Here is a 25,001-nt window from a genome sequence, read left to right as displayed (position 1 = left end):
GTAATAATGTAACAAAATAATAACTTGGGGGGGAGACGACAGTTCAAGGTAGCAGTTGTGCCTTCTAAGTGTAGAGACCCTCGCTGTCATCTAAAGTGTGATACCTAGGCTCTTTTTTCAGCCTCTGTCTCGTGCTGTCCTGTGGCTTTGATACGTGGCAGAGCTGTTGTGGAGAGAAGCAGTGACAGGGGACTCATGTGTGCTCTAATTGTGTGACATCTGAAAATGATTTTGTCCTTTGCAATCGGAGGTTGAGACAAAAGCCCTAAAGCTACAGGGCAGAGTTTCAGAGCAAATGGAGTTCACTGGAAAAACTGACATTCCCTACTGATTGCCCCCTAGGGAAGCTGGGGGTGAAACTCAGTCTTATCTCTCCAGATAATCTTGAAAAAGATATCAGCATGATAGCTGATAGGTAGTTTAAAAAGTGGAGGTAGAAACCCTTATCTCCATTGTAGTGGCTGCTACTTCCTTTATAGAGCTTGAGAAAAGCCTTTAAAAAGTAAAATGCTTTAACCAGAGGAGGGAAGCTGATTCCCAGAAGGAGGATTTCCACCTTGCCTGGAAACTAGCAAGAGAAATAAGAAATAATCTTAAGCACTCCCAGTCTGAGGCATTGTTACTGTACAGGGCAGAGTAAGAAGTTTGCAGATTTAGCATCTTAAACTTTTTAAAGTTTTGCTTGCTGGAATTTTTTAAAGATGGGATTTCTCAAAGATGGGATTTCTCATGTTGCTTCCATCTTCAGTGGACATTCCCTGTATTGGAATCACTAATGTGACTGAAGGAGTAGCCAGGGGAGTCCCCTTCAGATTGCAGATTGGGCTGGTGCCCAGTGGGGCAAACTGTCTCATTTCCCCAATTGCAGTTTACACAGTTAGCAATGTCAAAGTAAGCAGGAGAGCAAGGATTAATTATTAGCTCAAGGAAACTCTCCTCCTTCCCCACTAGAGAGCTGAGACCCAAGTTCAGCTTCAGAAAACAGAAGTGCAGGGTGCTGCAGTGGGACAGAGGCTCTGAAGTGCAGTGGGTGTTTCTGTTTCTAGCACCTTGTCCTGGAGCTCACCCAGTGAAAGCATGTGTGACCTGAGCAGTGAGTTGGAGTGTAATTCCAGAAAAGACTGAATTGCAGACTTTTTGAAATGTCACCAGCTCTGTTGTTGCTTTCTATGCTTTTCTCGCTGTTGCCTCAGTTTAGGTGTTGTGCTTCTGTTTGATAGCTGACCTTTTGCTGGTGCCTGTGGAGCCTCCCTCGTCCCCTGCAGGTGAAGCTCCATGAGCTGTGAGTCAGTTTAACCGGCCTCGTGCTCAGGGCAGGGTTATTTCTTCTGCCACCCCTGCACTCCCCTTGGGCTCTGAGCCACAACCAGCATTTGCCAGATCTCTCTGTGAGCTTCTTAACTCACTGACCTGGCAGAAGTCTAACAAAGATTAAAAAAAAAAAGAAAAAAAGAAAAGAAAAGGGCAACTGGATAGTTCCCTGCCAGCTCAGTGAGTTAAAGCTGCTTATGGAAGAGCCCAGCAAGTGCCAGAGCTGGCAGGCAGACCTGCTTTTACTGGCAGTCCAGGCCTGGTGAGCTCAGGGCATGGGGAAGTGCAGATGAGGGTTGCCAGCTCCGGTTGCTTTGGCACTCACTGGGCTCTTCCGTGAGTTCACTGTTTCACCATTCCGACCACCAGCACTGCCAGTCACCTCTCCTTCTCCAAAAGTTGCCACTTCATTTTTAAAGGACTTGTTAACACCTGCAGGCTTGGAGAGCCCTAAACTGGGGCCAGTGCTGTGGCTGTCCAGGCTGGGGCTTTGCCCAGCTCAGCAGAGCAGCCCTGAGAGCCGAGACAAGGCCAAGGGGCAGAGCTGGGGGTGTTCTGGGGGTCAGGAAGCAGAGGCTGTGCCCTGGGCTGCCTTGTGCAGCCTTGCCATGAGGGCAGGCACTCCTGCCGCGTGGACACACGCTCAATTTACACACACAGATGAGTCCTGTCCTGCCCCCCACTGCCCCCTCCCAAGGAAAAGGGAGCTGTGTGAGCATCAGGCTGGGTAACCTCACCTGCAGAGAGGTCCCTGCTGCTCTGTCAGTAGGTACTCCAGCTTCTGCAACAGTGCAACAGCTGCATGCAGGTAAAACCCAGCCCCATTCAGAGGTGTCTTCACAAATCCTTCAAAGCCAAGCTCAAGGAGGCTTCAGACTACCTGAGGGGATTTAGCTGTACCAGCTTCCTCCTGTTGTCACACTTCTGGGGGAAGTGGGGAGGCTTTGGAGCCCTTGGAAAGAAGCACAGCTGGAGGAAGGAAGGTCTTTCACTGCAAGAACTAAATCAGTCTGGCCCACAACTAGCCTTCAGAGAGCCCAGAAAAAGGGAGTGAAGTGGATTTCTGATGTACTGCAAGCCAGGTACTCTCCCCAGTCCTGTATTTGGTTTAATGACTTTCAGGGTATTGGAAAATACTGTTTCAAAACCAGATTTCACATACTTTGTGTATACTAGTAGAACATATTTTTCAGATATAATATCCTTACTTTAGGGTGAACCATGAGGCTTTTTCCTAAGCAGATGCTGTTTTAATATCAAGAAAGTAATTGGTGCTTTTTATAGTGTCTATAAATCAGAGCAAGTCTCTCCTTTGATTTCTGTAGATGAGAGAAGGGACCTAAAGATGATGTTGTGTACCCAGCCTCCCTGCCGTCTCCACAGGTTTTCCAAAGTCCATAGTTATCCCAGATCAGTGTTTGTCTCACTGTGTTTGCAGCTATTTTAGTTCAACTTGGACAATGCTGTGGGCACTTCTGTGTTTGTCATTATGAGGCTGTGGCTTGTTGCTGCACTGGGCAGATACTGAAGAGGTACCAGGAGGCCTCGTGCTCCTCTTGCTGTCTGACACGAGCCTGACACAAAAAGCCCTTGATATTTGGGAAAAGACACATGGCTTGGCTGGCAATTAATCATGAAACAGGTTGTGAAACTGCTGCACTGATGCCCAGTTGGAAACCTGCATAACCTTCCATATCAGTGCTAGCTGCCAGAGGCACCTGGGGTGACTCAGTGTCACATTATCATACCTGGAATCATGGAAGAAAGTGTTTGGTTGAGGTGCAGTTCTCAGCCTTCCCTGGGGCACAGGTCAGCAAACACTAATGCAGCAGCATGGGCAAGAGCTGAGGGTCTTGGCCAATGTCCAAAGTGGGGCTGCAGTAGACAGGCAGCCTGGGAGAACAGATATGTGTGGGTCTGGATCTTTCATTTTTGCTGCTGTTGAAAGGAGAAGCTGCCACTCCCACGTGGATGGGAGCAGCCTCACAGGCAGGCAGCGATGGGATCTGCAGAGCCTGGGTGCCTTTACTGTCCCATTTGCCTGCTCTGTGTTGTGCTGTTTCCCAGACACCCTGGTACATGGTCCCCAGAGGCTGCCAGCCTCTTGGGCATTGTCCCCTGCCATCAGCCTGCCCATGGACAGGATGGTGCCAAGGGGGTGGGTTGGGGAGCTCACTGGCAAGAGACTTGAGCGCTGGTGTGTTGGAGAGAGGTTTGCCAGCTGGGGAATGCAGGCTTGGCTGTGGAAGTGGAGCTGCATTCCTCCTGCCATGAGGCCCAAGACACAGCTGCAGGTTACACCCAGCATCTGCTGCAGTGCAGCAACATCACTGAAAGCCACTGAAATGAGATCTTGTCATGGGAGGATGCAGGCCCGGACCCTTCGCACATCTGAACAAAAGCAACCTGCTTTGGGCAGTGCTTGTACAGAGGAACTGGACAGATAGATTTGGGAGGGTTGCGGATTGGCCAGGTCTTGGAGCAACCTGATCTTGTGGAAGGTGTCCCTGCATGTGGCCAGGAGGTGGAATGAGATGGTGTTTAAGGTGCCTTCCAAACCAAACCGTTCTGTGGTTGCAAAAGCACATGTACTGTGGGTAGGAGAGCAGTGTTAAAGTGGGGGTGAGGCCCTTGCTGCTGGCCTTCAGTTGGGTTCCCCTGTGGTGCAGGCAGCACACATAACACTGAGACTCCTCCTTCTCTCTCTGCAGGAACATGACATTGAGACAGCTTTCGGAGTGGTTCATGTCACCATGCGGGGCACACCCAAGGGGAACAGACCTGTCATCCTCACATACCATGACATTGGCCTCAACCGTAAGCCCTTGCATTCCCAGGACCTTGAAAACGTGATTGTTTGTGGTATTTGCTTTGAAATGTGGGAGCAGCAGGCCTGACCTGGAGCTGAGGTCATTCCAGGGTGAAAAGATAAAGGTCTGCAGGAGAGAGAGAGCATGTGGCATGGTCTGTCCATTCCAACAGCCCTTGAAAGGTAGGGCCAAGGTGGAAAGGTGGAAATAGGTCCACCCAACACACTGTAATGCTCTGGCTGACTTGTTGCACTGTGTGATAGGGCCTCCTTTCCCTGGGTGCTGGGCAGGTGAGCAAGTCCCTTCTGTGATGCTGCAGAAGTGTGTAATGTTCTGGCAGACTCAGTTCTCTTTGGACGTGTCTTCCCACCCAGCACGTGCTGTTACATTTGCACAGGTGCTCCTCCGTGGGTACTGTGAGGACCAGGAACAAGGCCCTACTTTCTGGGCTGTTTGTCTGCCCTCCAGTCGTGGCAGTTCCTTGGCTGGGACTTGCTGCTGGGTTGCAGTTTTGAGGCACAGCAGTACACAGCATCCAGCACCCACTGCCCCGTGGGCTGGGGGGGTTTGAGCTCCTGCAGGTGTGTGCCGTGTGTTTGCAGGGTGGATTGCAATACAGCTTCAGGAAACGTCTCATTTCATTTTATTGTTGTTGCAGACAAATCCTGTTTCAACGCATTCTTTAACTTCGAAGACATGCAGGAGATCACCCAGCACTTTGCTGTGTGCCATGTGGATGCACCAGGCCAGCAGGAAGGAGCCCCCCCGTTCCCCTCTGGGTAAGAGCCCCGTGTTGTTCAGTCTGGACTGAAGTGGCACCCAGTTTGCACCAGCTGGGACCGCCAGGCTGAGCGTAGTGGGAGGCAGCTCTCAGGAGCAGAGGAAATGGCAAGATGAGGGGGCTTCCCAAGGGGCAACCAGGGAACTTTCTAATTACTAAGACATGGGTACAGCCCTCACTAGTGGTGAGTCTGGTACCAGCTGTCTGAGCATGAGCTCAGCAGACTGCAGTCGAGCCGGCATTTCATCTGTCCATCCTGCCAAAAAGACCACAGCTCTGTTAGTCTTGTTCTGAGGGATGAGATCCACCCAGTTGACTGGAACACACAGTATCATTGCAAATTAATAACCTGTGCATGTGCCTGTCAGATGTTCCTACCTTGGGTAGAACGGGAAGGTAATCTCTGTCGAGCTGTGTTTGGAGATTCTCTCTTGGTTTTCAGGTACCAGTATCCCAGTATGGATGAACTGGCTGAAATGTTACCTGCTGTCCTGACACACCTGAAGTAAGTCTCTGAAAGGAAAAGGGGTGAGCCAGCTGGATACAGCCCTTCCAGCACGTACCTGTGCCTCTGCTTGCCATGTCTGAAGTGCTCACTGAGGTGTCCCAAGAGGCCTGAGCATCTCCCAAGCAGTGTGCCCCTGTCTGGTGCTGTGCTGGGAACACTGCTGCCTGAAGCAATTTAAGGCTGCTGCATCATTGCTGGGTCGTTTTGAAAACGAGCCATAAGTGCACAGCTGGATGCAGAGAGGGGAAAGGCTTTGCCACTAGGGATGCTTCAGCTGAGCTAAGTTAGTCTTGTTGATTGTGAAATGCCTGTATTTCAGCCTGAAAAGCTTCATTGGGATTGGCCTGGGAGCTGGTGCTTATGTCCTCAGCAGGTGTGCAGTAAGTATCTCTTCATTGCTCGTGACTCAGGTGAGCTGTGGTCCTCCCTGATCAAACAGTGTGTGGGGCAGGGGCAGAGGAGCAGTCAGTAATTACAGCAGGGCTGCAGGGAGCCTGGGAGACCTGCCTCGGCCAGCTGGTTATGTTGGAGCAGTCAAGGTTACTCTGAAACTATGCCAGGCGTGGAAAGACTGCAGTGTGATGCCTTTGAGTCATCAGAGCCCATTCTGACTGCTAGGAATAGCCAGCCTTGAGTCTTCACAGAGACTGGCTGCATTACTGTGTGTTGTGTCCAGTGTTTGTGACACCAGAGAGCTAATGTGATGTACTGCAAACCAGTGCTGATGAGGAATGTGCTTTGTCACTGGAAGGAAGCAGATTTTATACTCCACCCTTAGACAAAAGTGCCTTTATCTTAGTACCTGCTTACACCTTTCTCTCTAGTGTAGTGTTTATGTGAAATCAGTGGGCATCGTTTAACAGCCCAGGAGTTTGCCTAAGTCTTTCAGAGATAGTGTTAAAAAAACCCAGAAATCTGATATTTTCAGTATAATTTGCTTTAGGTTGTTGAGTGCAGAGAGTTGTCAATTATTAGGCCATTATTGTTTCTTAAAGCCCCTGCACTGGGCAGCTGCCCCTCCTACACAAAGGTTTCTGCTTCCCATTCCCTCCAGCCAGGGCTGAGCCTGGGGCAGTGTGAGGCACTGGTGTTTGGCTGTTCCTTGCCTTCTGTATCGTGTAGTTTTCAGCCCTGCTAAAGAGGAGCTCGTTGCAAATCAGCCTTTGTGCTCAGCACAGTGAAGTGGACGAAGCCCTTGCCCTGCTTCCTGGGCTGTGGAGTGTCCTGCTGAGCACAGAGGTGTTTCCTTCTGCTTCAGCAGTCTGTACAGTGGAGCAGGAGAGCTCCATAGAATTTCAGCCTGACTGAATGGAGTGCAGTCTGGCTGGAGCCAATGGCTGCCTGGCACAGAGGAGCTCCCCACTTTGTCTGCCTTTCACTGTCCTACACCTTTTGCAAGAAGCTTTCCAGCTGCTGTACCAGCCATTTTCCCCGTGTGGGCTGAATGATCCTTCTGAGTGTGCCTGTGCTCTCTCCCCACAGCTCAGCCACCCCGACCTGGTGGAGGGACTGGTTCTTATTAATGTTGATCCATGTGCAAAGGGATGGATTGACTGGGCAGCATCCAAGGTGAGATTCTGCTTCCCCACACATCTGCTCTCCACAGCACTTAATGAGCAGCGTGTAGAGTAAGAAAAAAGACAGAATACAGGAATTTGTCCATTTCTGGCAAGAACTGTAAGATCTCGTTTCTGTCCCTGCTGCATCTTCAGTCTGGGTGTAGTATGGGCTCGGCCGTAGAGCAGGGGTGGGTGTGATCATATGTGAACAAGAGATGCAGATAAACTGCTTGGAGATGAGTGGCTCTAAAGCACTCAGCTTTCCTCTGATGTAGTACTCTTGCTTGCAGGCTTCATTTGACTGAGACTGAATGAGATTCTGGCCCCTTGCAGCTATTTAAGGTTCCAGGTTTCTGGAGAGCTATGTTGTGTGTGCACATGTTTATTTGAAACTTTGCATGCCCATCCAAAACTTGGGGCATTTGTATCTTCTATCACTTGAATAGTTTGTTATTTTCTTCACTCTGAGGAGCTGCTTTGCAATGTGTAATGAAACTGTATTTCCCAGTTACTCTCCCTCCTCCTCATTCACAGTCACTCTTCAGTTTTCAGGCTGGACAACCAACATAGTGGATATTGTCTTGGCGCATCACTTTGGCCATGTAAGTACCCGGCAGGTGTTAATGTCACCCATGCAACTGTACATGGAGCTCTAACTTAGGTATGGAGCTGCTCCCAAATAGCTCTGCTCCATCAGCTAAGGGTTGCCACAGGTAGTACCATCTTCTCTCGTGTCAGGCTCACAGTGGGGTTTGCACGCTGCGGGGAGCACACACGTCCTCACTCCTTCCCTCACTGTCTCCGGGCACGTTAAGGCAGTGGTGTCCCACACACTGGTGGTACAACTCCTTGTGGTCCCCAGCCACTGCCTGCAGAAACAAGTGGCAACCAGTTCTCTGTAGCCAGCATGGAAGCCTTTGGAGTTTGGGTAGAGCACAGATCAGCTGGATCTGACAGTGGTATCTAGTACGTGTCCAGATGTTGAGCTGCTGCATTCTACTCTTCATCTTCCCCCTCAGTTTCAGCAGAGGCAAACCAGCCCCTCCTGAAAACTTTGGATACAGCAATTAGCTGTCTCCCTCCCACTGGGCAATGGCAGGGCCTGTGCCTCGTGCACACTGTGTATGACACACAGCAGATCAGTTCCTGATCTGGAGCCCTCCTGCTCATCATCAACCCTGGAAGGAGTGCTTCCTTCTCCAACACACCTTCCTCCTGCTCAGGGCACGTTCTGGCTTCAGGCCCCTTTGCTGTATGTAAATTCCTTGCATTCCCTGCTCTGTCTCTCTAGGAATGCAGTTTCTTCCTAGAACTGGGTGTTGGGATTGAACTTTCCTTTGGCCCCAGTCTTGTTGCCTACCTATAAAGCTTTGCTTCTTGAACATTAAGCATAAGCGGAAGACCTTCCTAACCCATCATGATTTGTATCTGTGCAAGCATTACCAAGGCTTGGGAGTTAACTTACCCCATCTCAGGATTTCTGTGCTCTTGCAGCAGTTGGGTGCTGCCAGTTGTAAAACCGTGATCACATTACCAAAGCATGGCAGGTGCCAGGCATGTCACACATGTCTCCTGGGTACTGGTGCACTCTGGAGCTGCTGCCCTCTGTGTCACTACTCACAGGGAATGATGTGTATGGAGACACTTCAGTGCTTCAGTGTTTTTATGACTATTGTTTCTTTACTTGTGAAAAATATTTTTTCCTGTCTTTCAATTCTTCTGCTTTTGTACAGGAGGAACTGCAGGCAAATCTAGATCTAATCCAAACATACAGGCTTCATATCGCACAGGACATTAACCAAGATAACCTTCAGCTGTTCCTCACCTCATACAACAGGTACAGGATACCTTTTTGCCTGACAGAGTGCTCCCATAGCTTCCCTGCTCAGTAGGTGTGCTGCCATATGTATTACCCTACTGGACATTATATCAGGGGAACCTTTGTCCTAAGCCTGGTGTTCAGCTGTTATCCTGAGCCAAGCCCAGCCCTCGTGTCTGCCCACAGACCCTGTCACACCTCAGTAGATCATCTCTGGGCACACAGCATGCCATGAGAGCATGGCTCCTATTTTCTGGGGATGGCTGCTGGGGTTCTTGCTCATGGCATGACACAGGGAGTGATGCCTGGTGTGCTGAGCCAGCACTCATGGTTGGATTTTGTGTGCTCCCACAATAACCAGTTTCCTCTGCAGATTTGATGGAGAATTGTTGTGTTTTATCTTTCAGTCGTAAAGACCTGGAAATTGAGAGACCGGTTGTTGGTGTCAATGAAACAACTGCAAAAACACTCAAGTAAGTTGCTCTGGATCAGCCTGTTAAAGTTACTGACAGCAGAAAAGATGCTGTTGCTTTCTCAGCAAGAACCCCATCAAACCCAAGCGCTGGGAAGACTGTCTAGGACAGTCCTGGGCTGTGGTGCAGGACTGTCACCTGCAATGGGGCACAGAGGTGACTGGGAGCCCTCTCATTAAGACCACGCTGAGATTCTGCAGAAGGCAGGGTCGGAGCACACGTGAGCAGCAGCAGCAGTGCCGGTGGTGTGTGCAGAGGGGACAGTGTGGATGCGTGTGCAGGCCCTGGAGAATGTTTTGGTGCAACAAAATGCCAAGGTGTGCTGGCAGGCAGAGGCTCTGCAGAGCCTCTTCTGTGTTAACTTTTCATGAGGCTGTTGGTTCAGAGAGCTCAGCCTTCTCAGGAGTCCCTTTGATACACTGTAACACATCTGTTTTGGTTTCTGACCAGGTGCCCTGCCTTGCTCGTGGTTGGTGACAACTCGCCTGCAGTGGAAGCAGTGGTACGTACCGTGAATGCTTTCCTCTCGTGACATTAACCCACACGTCACTGAGCACTGCGGGGCTCTCACCTTACCCAGAATTAGTCACAGACAGTGGCTCTGTCCCAAGCTCTTTTCTAGTCCCTCAGCTCCTCATGGGAGAGCTGAGACTCAGGAGACTGAATGGCCCTCGGAGCAACTCCAAGCTGAGGATGACAGGATCTGAATGAGCACCTTACTCGACACATGATGCAGAGGACCCTGTTCTGGAGTGTGTGTCCTTTGCCTGCAGTTTGGTTTGAGTCATGAATCTCTTGCAGTTACACTGAGGCTACCTGGGGATTAAAAATACCCAGTGTGATTCCAGTTCCTGTGGTGTGGAGTCCCATAAGCTCTGTTAAAGCACTGCATCGTTGGGAAGGCAGCACTTAGAAGCATCTCCCTCCTGTGGTCCTCTGCAGACACCCATAACCCTCTTTCCTCCCAGCACAGCTATGAATGGGGCATGGCCCAGTGCAGTGTGGTTGTGGCACACATTGCTCCTCCCTGGCAGCCGGTGATCATGGGGAGACCAGGGGGCTGTGAACAGAAGCAGTTGTCTAAAACCTTGGAAGAGTGTAGGACTCTCTTGAAGCAGTAGCTTGGACCTAGGAGATGTGCATGGAGGGAGGGCATTTTCTGGCTATGGCCTATTGCCTTTTCATCAGCCTGTTTGATCTGGAAGTCTGAACAAAGTCTGCAAGTCTTGACTTTGCTAGGATACTATCCCTGAGGATTCCCACTGCTTCCTGGCCACAGCATGGGTACAGCGTAAGGTCTTCTGCATCTTGGCATGCCTGTCTGGCTGCCCAGGTTCCCAATCCATGATAACCCCCCCTGCTGAGATTGCTTTCCCTATAGGCCCCCCACCTATTCCCTCTTTGCAGCAGCCTTACAGAGGCCATGGCCTCCTTGTCTGGCCAGGGGACTAAGTGATGTCCCTCATGCGGCACCGAAGTCTCCTTCCCTTCAGGGTTTCATGGGGCATTGCAAAAGCAGAGGGAGATTTCACTTGAAGTCAGGACTGCAATCACAAGGTCCCTTGGATGGAACACCTGCCATTCCTCCCTGGATCTTTTATTCATTGTTCTCTTCCTACAGGCTCTCTGCTTTCTTGCTCAGTCCTTCCTGGCCCCAGACAAACTCCCATTGCTGAAGACAGCCACTGCCTCTGGTGCAGCTGCCCTGCACTTTACACTTTACTGTTCAAGTTTTCTGTGTGATACCATGTCCCTGTCTCCTTTTCTTCTAGGTGGAATGCAATTCACGTCTTGACCCAACCAAAACAACCCTTCTGAAGGCAAGTGCCACTCCAGAATCATTCCAACCTGCACAAAGGCACTGTTTTTGCTGACCCCAGCTCTGCTTAGGTTTTTGCTTTCCATGCATTTGGCTTTAAGAAGTTTGTAGACAGTCATTGAGGGCTGTGTTTTCTCCTCCATGGAGCCAGAGCTGGGAGGGAGGAGTTTGTCAGGGAGTCCCCACATCCCTGCTTTTCAGCCACCTTAACTGGCAGGGAAGGCCTGCTGAGAGTTAGCAGAGGTGCCCTGCCTTCACCCCGTGTTCTGCAGCAACAACACCCCTTTCCCAGCCCTCCCACCCTCCCCCGTGCCCTGCAGTGTGCCAGGCAGCTGCTGCATCAAGTACAAAGCAGCAGGTTGGGGCAGAGGGGCTGAGGGAGCAGTGGCAGTGGCAGTGGCAGTGGAGGTCACTTCTGGCCTGCTGCAGAGTGGCCTGAGATCGCTTGGTAGCACGGCCTCCAAGGAGCGGGATTCCCTCAGCAGCAGGTCCCAAAAGGTGTGTCACCCATCCAGCTGTAGAGGTGAGGTGATAGAAGCCGCAGCCTGGTGCTCTCAGCACTGGGGGTGGGCAGGGCTGGTGTGGTGTGGGGTTGTCCTCCTGGGGTGGGAAGGACAGCTCACCCTGCCTTTTGTTTCCTCCTGCAGATGGCCGACTGCGGGGGCTTGCCCCAGGTGGTTCAGGTGAGACACACCGTGGCTCTCCCATGGCTCTTGGGTGGTACAGAGCCCTCTGTTCTGCTAGCACTAAAGCCACTCTCTCTGTTTCCACAGCCCGGCAAGCTGACTGAAGCCTTCAAGTACTTTGTGCAGGGAATGGGCTACAGTAAGTGGCAAACACAGTTTTGTGGTTTGGAACGGGGTTGTCATGAAGGGAACTCAGCCTTTTTGGTCCATCCAAGCCCACTGGCATCTGTGTCCCTACCCCTGAGCTAGTGTGGTTGCCAGGAGATCATCCACGCTGGAAAATCAACTAGTGTGCTGACAAACCTTAGCAAACCAGTGTCGTTCCCTGACATGTGTTGGTGACTCCTTTTTGGTTGCTGGTGTTGGTAAAACCTTGTAAGTGTGTCTTTGTGCCAGTCCAGAACAGTGTGTTCCCAAGAACAGAGCTCTCCTGTGCATACCTTCTCTAAGGGGAGGGAGGCAGCATTGCAGCCCCACAGCTGGGACAGGTACATGAGGGCTCTTCCCTTTCTCCTCAGACACTCCTGCTTCTCTCAGACTCTCACCAGGGATAAGCAATACCCTGGAAGGAATCCCCCTGATGGCTGAGCAGGGAGCTGGGTGACTTCTGAGACACCCAGGGAGCTCAGAGAGAGCTGTGCTTTGAGCCAGTGCATGCCCTGCCCTCTGGCTTCCTCCCTGTGATTGGGGGCAGAAGACACTGTCTCCTGAGTGTGTCATGCTAACAACTGCTCAGCTCTCTCCCTTGGTGCTCCTGGGGGAATGGAGAAGGGCTTCTTTATCTCCAGGAAGGGCTTTTCTACTGGGGGATGTCAGCAGAAGGGCTTCTCCGTGCACCACAGCAGCCCTGTCTCACCTGCTGGGGCCAGGAGCTCCCTTCTGTGGATGCTGAAGCTTCAAAAGCTGGACCTAGAGAAGGAGTTGGTTTGTGTGACTGGCTGACCACTCAGCGTGGCCACCGGGGCAGCTGTGCCACTCGCAGTGCTCTCCACACAGCCAGCAGCTCTTTGCCACACCATGGTCAGGGCTCAGCAGAAGGCTCTGTGCTTTTCCTCAGAGTTAAGGTGTGTGTAGGACAGTGATGTTCTCCAAGGCTGGCCAGAGGAGCCTGATCCTGCAGAGCAAAGTGCTGTGTGAGGAGGATCCCTCACAACCTGAGAGCGTTTCAACATTCATGTCTCTTGTGTTCTGGTGTTAGCAAGTGCTGTCGTCAGAAGGACTTCAGCATCCCTTTGGGGGTCAGCTCTCTTAGCAAGAGGATGTGCAGCTCTGAGGAAGGACGGGGGCAATTTTCTCCTTCCAGAAGTAGTGGCTCATCCCAGAATAGTTTTCCCAACTTTGGTGGGCAAGACTGGGGGCCACTGGGGAGCGCGGTCAGCAAGGCCATCTCTCCTGGGGGGAACAAGGAAGAAGCAAATCACAGCTGGGCACTGCTAGAAATGCAGAAACCAGTTCTCCAACAGCTGTGCCTGCTGTAAATTGGCTGAAGCAGCTGGACCTTCCTGTGCTGACACTGCAGGTAGAAGGTAACGCCTTGCAGGAGGCTTTTAGCAGGAATCTGATTCTGTCATCCCAAAGACACAGGTGTCTGTCCCCTATCTGGAGTTACACAGGGAAACATCTCTGTTGAGAAGGTGTGGGGTGTGCAGTGGGGAGTTAATGTCATCAGGTACGTTGTGATTTTCAGCCAAGGGCTTTGCAGACATCTGCCCCGATGGGTTTTTGGGTGAGCTCAGTGTCTCCCTGAGGGGCTCATCAGCAGCTGTTCTCCCAAATCCTGGGAGCTCTCAGCAGTGTGTGAGTGGGGAGCAGAAGGAAAGGAGTCTGGGGGTCCCAGGAGCAGTGCAGCCACTACTCACACGCCGCAACTAATTGGCTCTTTCCTGTATTCGTCCCTCTCCTGTCTCATGTTGTTTCCAGTCCCTTATGTGCAGCTCAGCCACCTAAGCACTGAGTCAGGTACCTCCAACCGTGCGTCCTCCTCGGCCCCGCTCTGTGTGCTGGGTGGAACTGTTCTCCGGGTGCTTTGCTCTGTCTCAGCATGTCCTGCCGTGGGTGGGCTGGTCGTTGTACCATGTGTGTGCCATGGGTTTCCAACCTTTCATTTGTATTTTGTTGATTGTTGCATGACTTCAGCTCCGTGGTTTTCTGGAGTGACGAGACTGACTTTCAAAAGGTCACCCGTGCCACAGCTGCCTTGGTTTGCACAGACACTGGCCGTGACTGCACTTGCAAATGATTAGTTACACTGCTGGCATTGGCTCACCTTGGACCTTTTGAAATTGGGCCTTAAACATCTTGCTTTAGACGTGCAAAGACTTAATTTTGGCGGTGAAGAGTGAGTTTTCTTCCTCACGAAGGGTACAGCTCTTTCTGTGCTTACCCGGTGACACCCCCCAGTGCCTGTGGCCCTGGCTCCAGGGGCTGCCCGTGGTCTGAGTGCCTGTGCTCTCTCTTGCAGTGCCAGCTGCCAGCATGACCCGGCTGATGCGCTCCCGCAGCCACTCCTCGTCCAGCGTGGGCTCCGGCGAGAGCAGCCGCAGCCGCTCTCATGCCAGCACCCACGGGGAAGGAAGTGCTGGGACCCCAGATGGAATTGACCTCCAGGCTGCACCTCAAACCATGGAAGTATCCTGTTAGGCAGGAGCCCCTCTTCTGGATTTAGACAGCTCCACTTGCCCCACTGAACCCACTCAGAATCTAGCATTTCGTCCAACATGGCATTAACTGTTCTCTCTAACCTGTGCATGCCCATCCGAGCAACCACCTCGGTAGTCTGTACTTGGCATTACTTTGATCCTTTCTGTATTCCCTTGGCATCAGAGCCTCTTTAAAACTCGTCGACATTTCGCAGTCTTAGTACGTCCCGTTACTGTACATGCTGATGCCATCTCCTGTCTGTGCTGTGTATCAATCCAGATGACAGCCGTTGTCTCCCCTCTTCATTTAAATATAATTTCTGTGGCTTTGTGAGGTTTAGAATTGCTTTCTAGTTGTGCTTCTGCTAAAGGACCCTTGTGGTGCAGTTGGTATGGCATCAGTGGGACGTGGGAAAGCAAGACCACGAGGGTGTGGCTCGCCAGGTGTCGGAGCAGGCAGGGCTCTGTGTGGAGCTGTGCCTGGGGTGCAGAGAGCCCACTGGAAGGTCTGTGTGTTCCCACATGCCAGGCAGCCATGAGAAAAACAAATGGTCAGGAATACTGTCTTGATCTCATCTCTGTGTGTGTTAAGAAGGAGCAGAGTGATTTCTTACCTGAGCCTCCTGAAAGAGCAAAGCAATTTACCTGTAAAATTCCACTAACAAGGTGCACTATTAACCAAGTACAAGGGATTAAACTCCAGCAGCCCTGGCTCCCTGACCATCTCCACAACCCTCTGCTGACCTGGCAGAAGGGCAGGATGCAGTGACACGTGGTCACTGTTCTACCCTGGCACAGGTGAATCTTTACCTTGAGCAGGTTGTGAAATAGGAAGCAGGGCCTCTTGCCAGGTGGAGATCCCGGAATCTCCTGCACTGCCAGCTCTGCCTCCCACTGCTGCTGCCCAGGCAGGGTCTGCACAGGGTGCAGTTAGCTGAGGGCAGGAATGTGACAACCAGCACTGACACATTCCTGTGAGTCAGGTCAGAAAGGTGAGCAGGTACTAGTTACTGTCTTTGTGGGACTCACAATTTTGCTGCCTTTTTACACCTGGCCGGGTCACGGAGGGTGGACAGCAGATGCCTGCTGCTTGCCAGGGTCTGGTGTTAATGGAAGAAAAGGGATGAGTGGTCAGGGTGCTGCAGGTCTTGATGGATGAGCAAAACATCCTTTCCTCACTGCTCAGCAGCCCTGACCCTCTGGGAGCCAGTTCCTCCCAGGGTCACACTCACGTTCTGCTCCATTTCAGGTAGGGAATGGGACGGGGAGGCTCTGCCTGAAGGGAACTTTGTACCAGTTATTGAATAAAGCTATAACTAACTGAGTTTCATTGTTATCCCGTGTGCTCCTCGTGTTTCTCTTGGCAACCTGCACCCCTCTGGGTTTGTCAGTCTGGGTGTCTCCTGCAGCAAGTGGCAAACTCTTCCTCATGGCAGGGACAGGACTGGGCACCTCTGCACTAGGACAATGTGTTTGGTGGCTCTGTGGCCCCTGGCAGAGGCTGTCCAGGGGTGCTGGAGAGAACTGGCCTCTAGCAAAAGGCACCTAGAAACGTCCAGAATGGAGAAAAAACAGCATGTTTGCTGCTACACAGGCAAGAACCACCTCCCCACAGGCAGTGCTGGGAGCCACCTGCCCTCCCTGGGGCAGTGCTCTCTGCACGTTCCACCAGTGTGACACAGAGTTAACCTCAGACCTGTGACAAGGCCACTGCCATTGCAGAGGGCAGTTTGGGTGGCAGTGGGATGGCTGTTGGCACATCTGCCCCACAGCCAGGCACAGGGAGGGGATGGGCAGCAGCCTGGCGTGTAACACAGCTCATTCCTCCCCTGCTGCTTTCCAGACCCAGCTTCTGCTCCCGCTGTCAGGTGTCACTGTAATCCATGGAGATGGATTACATCCATCCACAGGGCTGGAACAGGGTTACAGTGCTGGGCACAGGTTAGTCCCAGTCTTGCTGTCGTGCTGTGGGCTGGGATCCTGATCCTGCCTGGACAGTCTGTGGCATTTGGGGGAGGTCATTGCAGGAATGAGACAAAGTGTTCTTCTGAAGTGCACACTGAGTGACAGCTGAGAAATGGGAAACGCTGGACAATTGTAGCAATGAAGGAGTAGTGGCAGTACAAAGGGATGAGCACAAACAGACATTTGAATCTGAGACAGGAGACCAAAGAGACCTGGCCCCCAGCACAGTGGGAGTTCAGCACCTCTGGGTGAGGCACCATGTGCAGGAGAGGAGCCGGTGTAGGTGCAGCACTGGAATCTAATGCCAGCGGGCTGCACCCAGGAACTGTCCTGTCTCCAGTTCCTGTATGGAAATACAGCCCCAAAGAAAGGAAACCCAATGTTTAAATGACAGGGAAATGAGTCAGAGGAAATGATCCTGCAGCAGGGACAGGTGCTAGCTCAGAGAGTGCTGTTCCTGAAGATGTGGAGCAGGAGAGCACCAAGCTCCAGGTTGCTCCTGCACCAGGAGCCCAGTTTAATACAGAGGTGAGATTTTAGCAATTTGGAAGAGGAGTGATTTAGCAGGGAGTGCTGTTGCCATGGTGGTTCACAGGAAGAAGCAAGGCAAGATCTCTAGTGATGGTTGCCATAGATTTTATTACCCAAGGATAACTGGGAAAAGTAAACTTTGTTTTACATAAGCAAGTGCTTTTCCTGCTAAAAAGGCAAAAAATCAAAGCAAAATACAAGGTGAGAAATGAGTTTAGTAAAGGGCAGTGTTGTTTCCTGGGCAGCATGAACAACATCAAATCCAGGCAAAGAGCTTGAGCTCAGGACAGCCTTCCCTGGGCTGGCGTCCTGAACCCACCTGGCTGCTGGGGTGTGAGCTGGATGCCACTGGCTGCAGGGCATGGATGTGCATTCCCTCCCCTTGAGGGGCAGCAGGGAGGTTGGAGTAAGTCCCTGTAAAATGGTAGAGTGTTTCCCTGATCTCTTTCTGCTGTTGGGAGCTGGGATGCCCCAGCGGAGGGAGCTGAGCCAGGGAAGGGCAGGCAGAGGGAGCCAGCACTTTCCCATGCTCCCATTCCCTTAGGACTGAATTCCCAATTGCTTAAAACCTTGGGGCAAGTTCATTCAGTGGCGTGTCCAGCCCGAGATGCCAAATTTCTGTATTGGTGTCTCCTCCAGCAGTGAGTCTGGCTGAGCTCAGCTCTGGGTCACTGCTGGAAAAGTGTGACTTGCAGCCACGTGTTGAGGTTTCTGCCTTGGGGCTGCAGGGCCTCAGGTGCTGGGGGGGCTGTGCTGACCCAGAAATCTGTGTGCTACCAGAAAGCCACTTTTTCCACTTCAAGCTGGGGATGGGAACTTGGGGTCCCATTTTATTTTCCAGCCCTGGGCCCAGAGCAGGGTTTGGAGGTGGGGGGGAGCAGGTCATGGCTCACCGAGGGTTGTCCCCCACATCCCAGAGGACCCCAGTAGTGCTGCACCACCAGTCCAAGAGCTATGGAATCTTCTCCCAAGCATAATCAACCCCCTGCAAAACAGCCCTGCCCGAGCTCAGGGCAGGCCTGAGCAGGGTCCTGAACCCCAACAGCAGCACAGGGGCCAGAAGCCCTGTTGAACCCGAGTGCATTTCACACTGTCAAGGCAGTTACAGCTGACCAGAAACTCTGAGGTTTCAGCAGAGGCAGCAGCAGGAGGTGCAGCTGTGGCAGGAGGCTGCCGAGTATCTGTTCCCACAGCGGGGACAGGGCAGGAAATGGTGGGGACACACTGTCCACACTGCACAGCTGGGCCATGAGCTCAGGAGCTGCTGAGAACAAATCCCAAGGACCTTCCTCAGGGCAGGATTGGGGGGGGGTGGATGTTTGTGTGCATCAGAGGGTCCTGACAGCGGGAGTTGGGCCTGGGGGCAGCAGAGGTGGTGCTGGCTGAGCCACCAGTGTGTGCTTTGAGAGGTGAATGGTCCACACCCACAGTCTGGGCAATGAATTGGGCAGTGAATGGTCCCACACCAGCAGCAGCTGCTGGGCCTGGATGGGCTGAGAGTGGGGATGGGGCAGAGGTGGGGCTGTCACCCATAACCCAGCCGGGGGGGGCACAGTGGGCAGTGCTGGTTGTAGGGCAGTGCTGGCTCTGGGGCAGTGCTGTCCGACAAGGGTTAGGGTTAGGTTAGGTTGGGATGCCCCTGAACATCCCAACCATCCCCCCCCACCCAGCACATCCAGCACCACCCACCCACTGAGGGCAGGACATGGCCCTGGTGCTGCTGCAAGTGAGGAGGCACCCTGGGACATCCCCCCCTTCACTAAGACCACCCTGGGAATGGAGCATTTCCAGCCTCAGCCTACAATTCCTGTGTCAGCTCTGCTGCCGCTCTCATGTGCTGCCCCTCTCATGTGCTGCCCATCCCTCCACCTTGCTCACCCACAAATCCCAGCGCCTTGAGTGCCCACATGGATTTTCCTGGGCCTGCTGCCCATACCGAGGGCCCCAAGGAGCTCAGTTGAGCGACCTGTGACTGAGTGAAAAGGAGAAACCCGCTCTAGTGCGTGCACGTCACAGGAAGCAGCAACCGCAGCCCCAGCACCTCAGAGCCCTCACGGCAGCACCGCCGGGAGCAGCCCCAGCTGGGACCCCACACCCAGCCCTGGAGCGGGCTGAGGGGGAACCAAGGGCTCTGGCAGGGGCAGCGATTGTTACCCACTGTGCCAGAGGGTCCCCGTGCACCCTGGTGTCCCGAGGCTCCACCATGCAGGGAGGGCAGAGCTGCTCGGGTCTGACGGCACCCAAATAATGGCAACAGCAGTGGAAGGCAGGTAGGTGGAGTTCACCTCTTGCTAGGGCAGGAACAGAGTCAGGGCAGGGAAGGAGGGGAGCTCAGCCTGGGGTGTATCTGGGTCACACACAGCTCCAACTGCACCTCTCCGTGGTCAAGGGGTGTTTTCCCTGAATCCCCCTGGGGACCAGCAGCTTGGGGCATTGGGATAGGTGCCCCAGCCCCTGGGGGACAGGGCTGGGATGAGATGGCAGCATGCAGAGAGTGAGCCTGGCCGGGGACTGTCCCCCATGAGGCTGCAGATGCCCTGTCCTGGGCAGTCCCCAGATATCCCATCCCATCTGTGGTGGTGGTGGGAGGGTGGTTTCCTCGAAGGGCTCCCCTGGGAGCTGCCAGCCCAAAGCCCTGCCCTGGACCGTGCTGGCGTCACCCCACGGAAATGCCCTGCCCAGGACACGGGAGGGGGATGCTGACCCATGAGCCTGAGCCCTCGATCCCTCCCGGACGGAGCAGCCCAGGGGCTGAACCCCAGGGATGGGGAATCTGCCCGGCCGGGAGAAGCCACTAAGCATCCCATCGGCATCTGCTGACACCACGCAGCCCCCGCTGCCGGCTCAGGCAGGTGAGTGCCCAGCAGCTACTGGGCCAAGCCCCACCTCGTGCCGGGTCCTCCCGCCCCAGCCGGGGAAACTGAGCCCTCTCACCCTCCCTGCAGCCCCCAGCGCTTTCCAGGCCCTGGCCCTTTGTGACTTCCCCTCCGGCGCGGGGGTGGCCGCTGTCCTGAGGATGGGGGAGCGGCTCCGCATCCTCTCCGAGTAAGTCCCCGCACCAAGTGACGACTGACCAGCGTCCAGCCCGTGGGGCCACGCTGGTGGCACCCACCCTGCGGGTCTCCCCGCAGCCTGCAGCCTCAGCCCACAGGAGGGTCATCCCTCTTCCCCACAGGGACGGGGACTGGTGGCTGGTGGTGTCCGAGGTGTCTGGCAAGGAGTGCCACGTCCCCAGCAGCTGCGTGGCCAAGATCAGGCACGGGTAAATGCTGGGAAGGGTCTGTCCCAGGGAAGGTCCCGGGGACTCAGCCCCACCGCAGAGCCAAGGTCGAACCCCGGCCACGGCGCCAGGACCTCCCGCCCCGTGTCTGCCCCGGGGCCGTGGAGCAGGGCTGAGGCTGGGGAGGTGGCCCAGTGTGCTGCAGTGTCCCTGGGACATGTGCTGCGGTGTCCCCCCGGGCTGTCCCCCTGCCCCGGCGGGGCGGGCTGAGCCCTGGGGGTCCCACCGGGCCCTGGGGGTCCCGCCCGGCCCTGGGGGAGGCTCTGCCAGCGCGCCTGCCCGCACAGGTGGCTGTACGAGGGCGTCAGTCGGCAGAAGGCGGAGGAGCTCCTGCTCCGTCCGGGCAACCACAGCGGGTCCTTCCTGATCCGGGAGAGCCAGACCAGGCGAGGTGAGAGCCCTCGGGCCGGCTCCTGTACCCTCCCAGGCCTCCCCCGCGGGCTGCCAAGGAGCAGGGAGAGGGAACCCCTGCTCACACCTGCTGGCAATGCCCCTCCCCGCGGGGCCGCTCCTCGCTGTTGCTGCTCTCCCGCTTTGTGCTGAGCCCCTGCCACGGGGCCTCAAAAGAACAAACCACCACCAGCTTCCTACAGCTTTGGGTTACGCAGGGAAGTGATAAAGCTCAGCCCACAAAATGAAACGGGGCCCCACCACACCTGAGGGGACCCTGTGGGGAGACCCTGCGGGTGCTGTGGTGCAGATGGCTGAGGCACCGAGGACAGCTGAAGTCCCAGCCCTCCCCCCTCCCCCGGGTTGGTTTGGAGGTCCTCGTGGCACGGGGCTGGCAGGGGGCTGCAGAGCTCCATGAGGGGAAGGGCGGCACCGCTTGTGTGACGGCAGAGCCCCCGCAGGAGTGGGAGGGGTGGGTGCCCCGGGCAGCCCAGCCGCGAGTCCTTGGCCCGCAGGCTGCTATTCTCTGTCGCTGCGCCGCGGGGAACGCGCTGCCTGCGCCTCGGTGACTCACTACCGCATCCACCGGCTGGAGAACGGCTGGATCTACATCTCCCCCGGGCTCACCTTCCCCAGCCTGCACAGCTTGGTGGATCACTACTCTGGTAACGCCCCACCAGCCCCCCGCACCCTGGGGGGGATGCCCTGGGCCCTGAAGGGGCGAGGGGGAAAAGGTGGCAGCCGCTCCCCCCCCAGCTCAGGAGCCCCCGGGGTTGGGGGTTGCTGATGCTGATGCCTCCGTGCCCAGAGTTCAGCGAGGGGCTGTGCTGCCCCCTCAGCCAGCCCTGCTCCACGGACGGGATGAGGGCGGCCCCGGCTCCAACACCGCCCCTTGTCAAGAACCCATCGCTGCACTGGGACGAGATCGACAGGTGAGGAGCGCAGGGCAGGAGCTGGGGCTCCCCACGGCCCTGCCAGCCCCGGGAGCTCGGGGTGGGGTGCCTGCTGACCGCCCCATCTGCCCCGAGCAGCTCCCTCCTGCTCTCGGAGACCGCATCCCCCCAGGAGGACTCTCCCTTCAGCCTGGGCCTGCGGGAAGCCATCAGCTCCTACCTGCTCCTCTCGGAGACCGACAACCCTGAGCCAGACCTCGCAGGGAAAGGGGCAAAGCAGAGCTGAGGACAGGCCCCAGCTGGCCACAGCTTATGCTGGACACCCATGCCGCAGCTCAGCCTTCACTTGCTTTCAGCCCCAGTCAGCAGCCCCTCGGTGCTGGGGAGCTGGGGGGCCCCAGACAGCCACGACCAAGGTGGGGCCAGGCACCAGCACTGGAGGAAGGGGCTGCCCGAGGGCCCACCCTGCCCCAGGCCGGGCACTTTGGAAGGGGATGTTTGAGCACCCAGAGCCCATGGGAGGAGGAGGAGGAGGAGGCAGGGGCTGCACAGAGAAGGAGCCCTGCCTGCCCCACAGGCTGCCACAGGATGCTCCTGGGATCTGCAGAGAGGGGATGTAAATGCCCAAGCTGAATCCTGGCCCGGGTGGAGGAGCAGCCCAACCCCATCAGACCCCTCAAGTTCATGCTCAAATGTTTTTGGGTGTGGGTGCCTGTGTAGGAAGGGCCTGTGAGCAGCAGCAGCAGCCACAGACCCTCATGCTCTCACCCCACATAACTCGGTGATCTGCTTGCTGGGACCAGCAGCCTCTGACTCTGCTCAAAGCAGCTGATTTTTAAACCTTTTAACAGATGGATTTTAAGTTCCATAAAACAGGATCCTGCTGGACATGCAGCAATAACCATCTGTAATGTCTCAATTAAAAGGCATCTCCTTCACAGCTGAGAGTTGGTGAACACTTTGTGATCTACCCCTGGGGTGGTTTCACCACCACAGCCTGGGGCCTTTGCTCCTGCCCCCAGCCGGGGTGAGCAGCCACAGGTCAGGGCGGGCCCTCTCTTTGGGCAAATTCATGAATCTAAGAGGTTGAGAAGTGTAATTTAGCGCCACAACTGCTGTTCTAGGAATGAAAGGAAGAAATAGGTCTGTGGCAGGAGTAGATTATTTAGAAGAGCAGAATGCAAACCCTCGTGTACAACCCTGATCTCAGCTGCCCACTGGGCTGAGGGGCCTGGGTAGCAGCAGAAACACCTCAGAGCAGCCACACTCTGAGCCTCTGCTTTCACCAGGCCCTTATCAGCAAGGCAGGAGTTCCTCTGTGACCACAGGGTTCACTGCTCAGCCACCCCCTCGCTCTTCCTTCCCCTCTGCACCCACGGCCAGTGCAGCAGGACCCCCCTCCTCCTGTTCCTGTCTGATGAGCTCACTCTTGTAACCCACCATCACTTTCTCATTTCCTTCTCTGCCTCGAGCTTTACAGCCCCACTCAGCCCCGACCCTCAGCCCAGGTGGCTTCAGCACAGCACAGAAGCTGGGTTTGTCCCTCAGCCTTGGCCTTGCCCCTGCTGTCACCCGTGGGGCCCCTGAGGCAACTCAAGAGTTTTTTCATCCTTTTGCCATTGATCCATGTTGTGTGAACTGAGGTGGGCCTTGGTCTCCTTCCTCCACCGTGCACCCAGGGTTGTTGGATGCATTTACACATAAGGATGGTTCTACTGCCACAATCGAGAGGCTGCTGCTCCTGTTGTTTTTAACCTGGAGCCAGGTGCTGTGGGACAGATGTGGTTGGAAAGGCTGTTCCAATCCTGCCCCACCACCAGCAGCCTCTGAGACCTCCACCTTCCCTGTCCTGAGAGCTCCCGGTTCTGGGCACATGCCACTCATGCTGGGCAATGGCCCAGCCCCAGTCCTTGCCTCCCAGGGCTCAACACGGCAGCCTTTGAACCCCCTGGGCACAAGGCAGGTTTTGGCAGGTGCCAGAAGCACAGAGAGGGTCCAGCAGCTCCCACAACAGCAGCTCTCACCCAGCCAGGGAGGGCAGAAGAGGGGGGGCCACGGGGCTCCTGACCCGGGCAGGGACATCAAGGGCTCTCCAGGGACTCAACAAGCCCTGACCAGACCCACCAGCGCCAGGGCAGGGGAGGAGCCACAGCTGCCCCAGGGCCAGGTCCTGCCCAGAGGTGTTCTGAGAGCCCAGGACGCTCACAGGGAGAGAGGAGCTTCCCAGCTTCTCCCCAGTGTCTCGGGCACGAGGGGATTGTGAGCTGTGGCCACTTTGGCCACATGAGCCACACTGTGGGCAGCACAACCTCCCCCAGAGCCCTGTCACCAGCCCCCTCTGAAGTGACACCTACTGATACCCAGATGTGCGACCCAGCCAGACAAGACTGCGCTCTGCCCTTCACCCCCCTCAAACCAACCTCTCAGCATCTTTCCCTGGAGCATTTGCTGGGGCTTCTGAAGGGATTAAGGAGCTGCAAAGCAGGCAGTGTCTCCATCAGCTCTGAGCCTCTGTGCAAAGGGCACAGCTGTGCCTGCAGCCCAGACCCAGGGCAGCATCCAGCCAACCCTCACCCCAGCAGACACAAGAGGGCACAGAAACCACCCCTTCAGGAGCAGGACCTTTGCCCATGTCTGTACTCAAGCTCTAGGACTCAAAGCCACCAGTCTGGAAGCCCAGGAGGTACACACAGCTCCTTCTCCTGAGCCCAGTGCAGCCCACATTCCCCTCCTCCCAGATGGGAAACAGAGCCCCAGGCGTGGAGCATTCCAAGGATCCATGGCCCCATCAGCCCCTCCTGTCCAAACACCCTGAGGGCACAGACTATCACCAGCAGCAACAGCTGCAGCAGGACAGGATGAATCCCAGTTTGGCTGGTTTGTCTCAGTTTTTCTGTCTGCATCTGTGTTCTACCAGGAAAAAATTGGTGTGTACTGTTCCTGTGCCTGCTCCAACAGGACCTTGTTCTGGGTACCTGTGGCAGGTTTTGCCCAGACCAAGAGCTGTACCGAGTTCCTCCACCTCACAAGAGCTGCTGTGCACCCTGAAGGACTAAGCGCAAGGATATGACACTTTGCTGAACCCTGCAGTGGCCTGCAGTGCTCATGACCAACGCTAGGAAGCAGTGGCAGAACCAGGCACGAGCACTCCTGCAGCGGGACGGGGCACCAGGGCCAGTGCAGATGCTGCTCTGCCACCACAGCACCATCCAGAGGCTGCACACCCACCAGCACCAGGTCCTGCAGTCACAGATCCTGTCCTGGCCAGCTAACACTGCCAACAGTGAGAGGGCTGTGTCTGATTTCCTCAGCTGAGCAGCCTCAAGGTGACTGTTCCCACAGGCAGGTGACAGCTGACTGAGCAGCTGGGAGAGGCATCTGCAGGAGCCTTCACACCGGGCAGGTAAATAAATCCCAGGCACACCTTCCCCAAAACACGGTGACCCATGGCACACACCCCCCCAAATTACGCCAAATTCGGACCACAACCTCAAACCCAACTTTGACACGGAAGTGATGAGCAAAGACCTGCACGAG

The 25,001-nt window shown here is 55.0% G+C and overlaps 2 protein-coding genes across 5 annotated transcripts in view; both read left to right on the top strand.

Annotated features, from left to right (window-relative positions):
- NDRG3 (NDRG family member 3) overlaps window positions 1-15,741 on the top strand; it is a 56,908-nt gene extending 41,167 nt beyond the window's left edge. For 2 of the 4 annotated variants that reach the window (XM_050313735.1, XM_050313734.1), the window contains 13 exons: window positions 4,023-4,128; window positions 4,780-4,900; window positions 5,345-5,407; window positions 5,730-5,790; window positions 6,893-6,979; window positions 7,515-7,571; window positions 8,703-8,806; window positions 9,196-9,261; window positions 9,712-9,763; window positions 11,034-11,081; window positions 11,728-11,905; window positions 13,687-13,725; window positions 14,228-15,741. In XM_050313735.1, the coding sequence (XP_050169692.1) occupies window positions 4,023-4,128; window positions 4,780-4,900; window positions 5,345-5,407; window positions 5,730-5,790; window positions 6,893-6,979; window positions 7,515-7,571; window positions 8,703-8,806; window positions 9,196-9,261; window positions 9,712-9,763; window positions 11,034-11,081; window positions 11,728-11,905; window positions 13,687-13,725; window positions 14,228-14,406 (1,161 nt within the window). In that variant the 3' untranslated portion in view covers window positions 14,407-15,741. The remainder of the gene's footprint in view (window positions 1-4,022; window positions 4,129-4,779; window positions 4,901-5,344; window positions 5,408-5,729; window positions 5,791-6,892; window positions 6,980-7,514; window positions 7,572-8,702; window positions 8,807-9,195; window positions 9,262-9,711; window positions 9,764-11,033; window positions 11,082-11,727; window positions 11,906-13,686; window positions 13,726-14,227) is intronic. The other 2 variants (XM_050313736.1, XM_050313737.1) reach the window with 2 other exon arrangements.
- Window positions 15,742-19,068: 3,327 nt separating this feature from the next.
- On the top strand, window positions 19,069-22,384 carry SLA2 (Src like adaptor 2). Its single transcript, XM_050313738.1, has 8 exons — window positions 19,069-19,171; window positions 19,584-19,753; window positions 19,847-19,946; window positions 20,077-20,163; window positions 20,469-20,572; window positions 21,087-21,236; window positions 21,380-21,503; window positions 21,603-22,384. Exons 2-8 carry the CDS (start codon window positions 19,666-19,668, stop codon window positions 21,748-21,750), a joined length of 801 nt encoding a protein of 266 aa, XP_050169695.1. The 5' UTR covers window positions 19,069-19,171; window positions 19,584-19,665; the 3' UTR covers window positions 21,751-22,384.
- The last annotated feature ends 2,617 nt before the right edge of the window (window positions 22,385-25,001 follow it).

The sequence above is a fragment of the Myiozetetes cayanensis genome, unplaced genomic scaffold (assembly GCF_022539395.1).
Source record: "Myiozetetes cayanensis isolate MyiCay16 unplaced genomic scaffold, myiCay2020 scf19, whole genome shotgun sequence".
Classification (NCBI taxonomy): domain Eukaryota; kingdom Metazoa; phylum Chordata; class Aves; order Passeriformes; family Tyrannidae; genus Myiozetetes; species Myiozetetes cayanensis.
The sequence above is the reverse complement of the archived record's forward strand: the minus strand, read 5'-3'. Positions and strand labels throughout refer to the sequence as shown.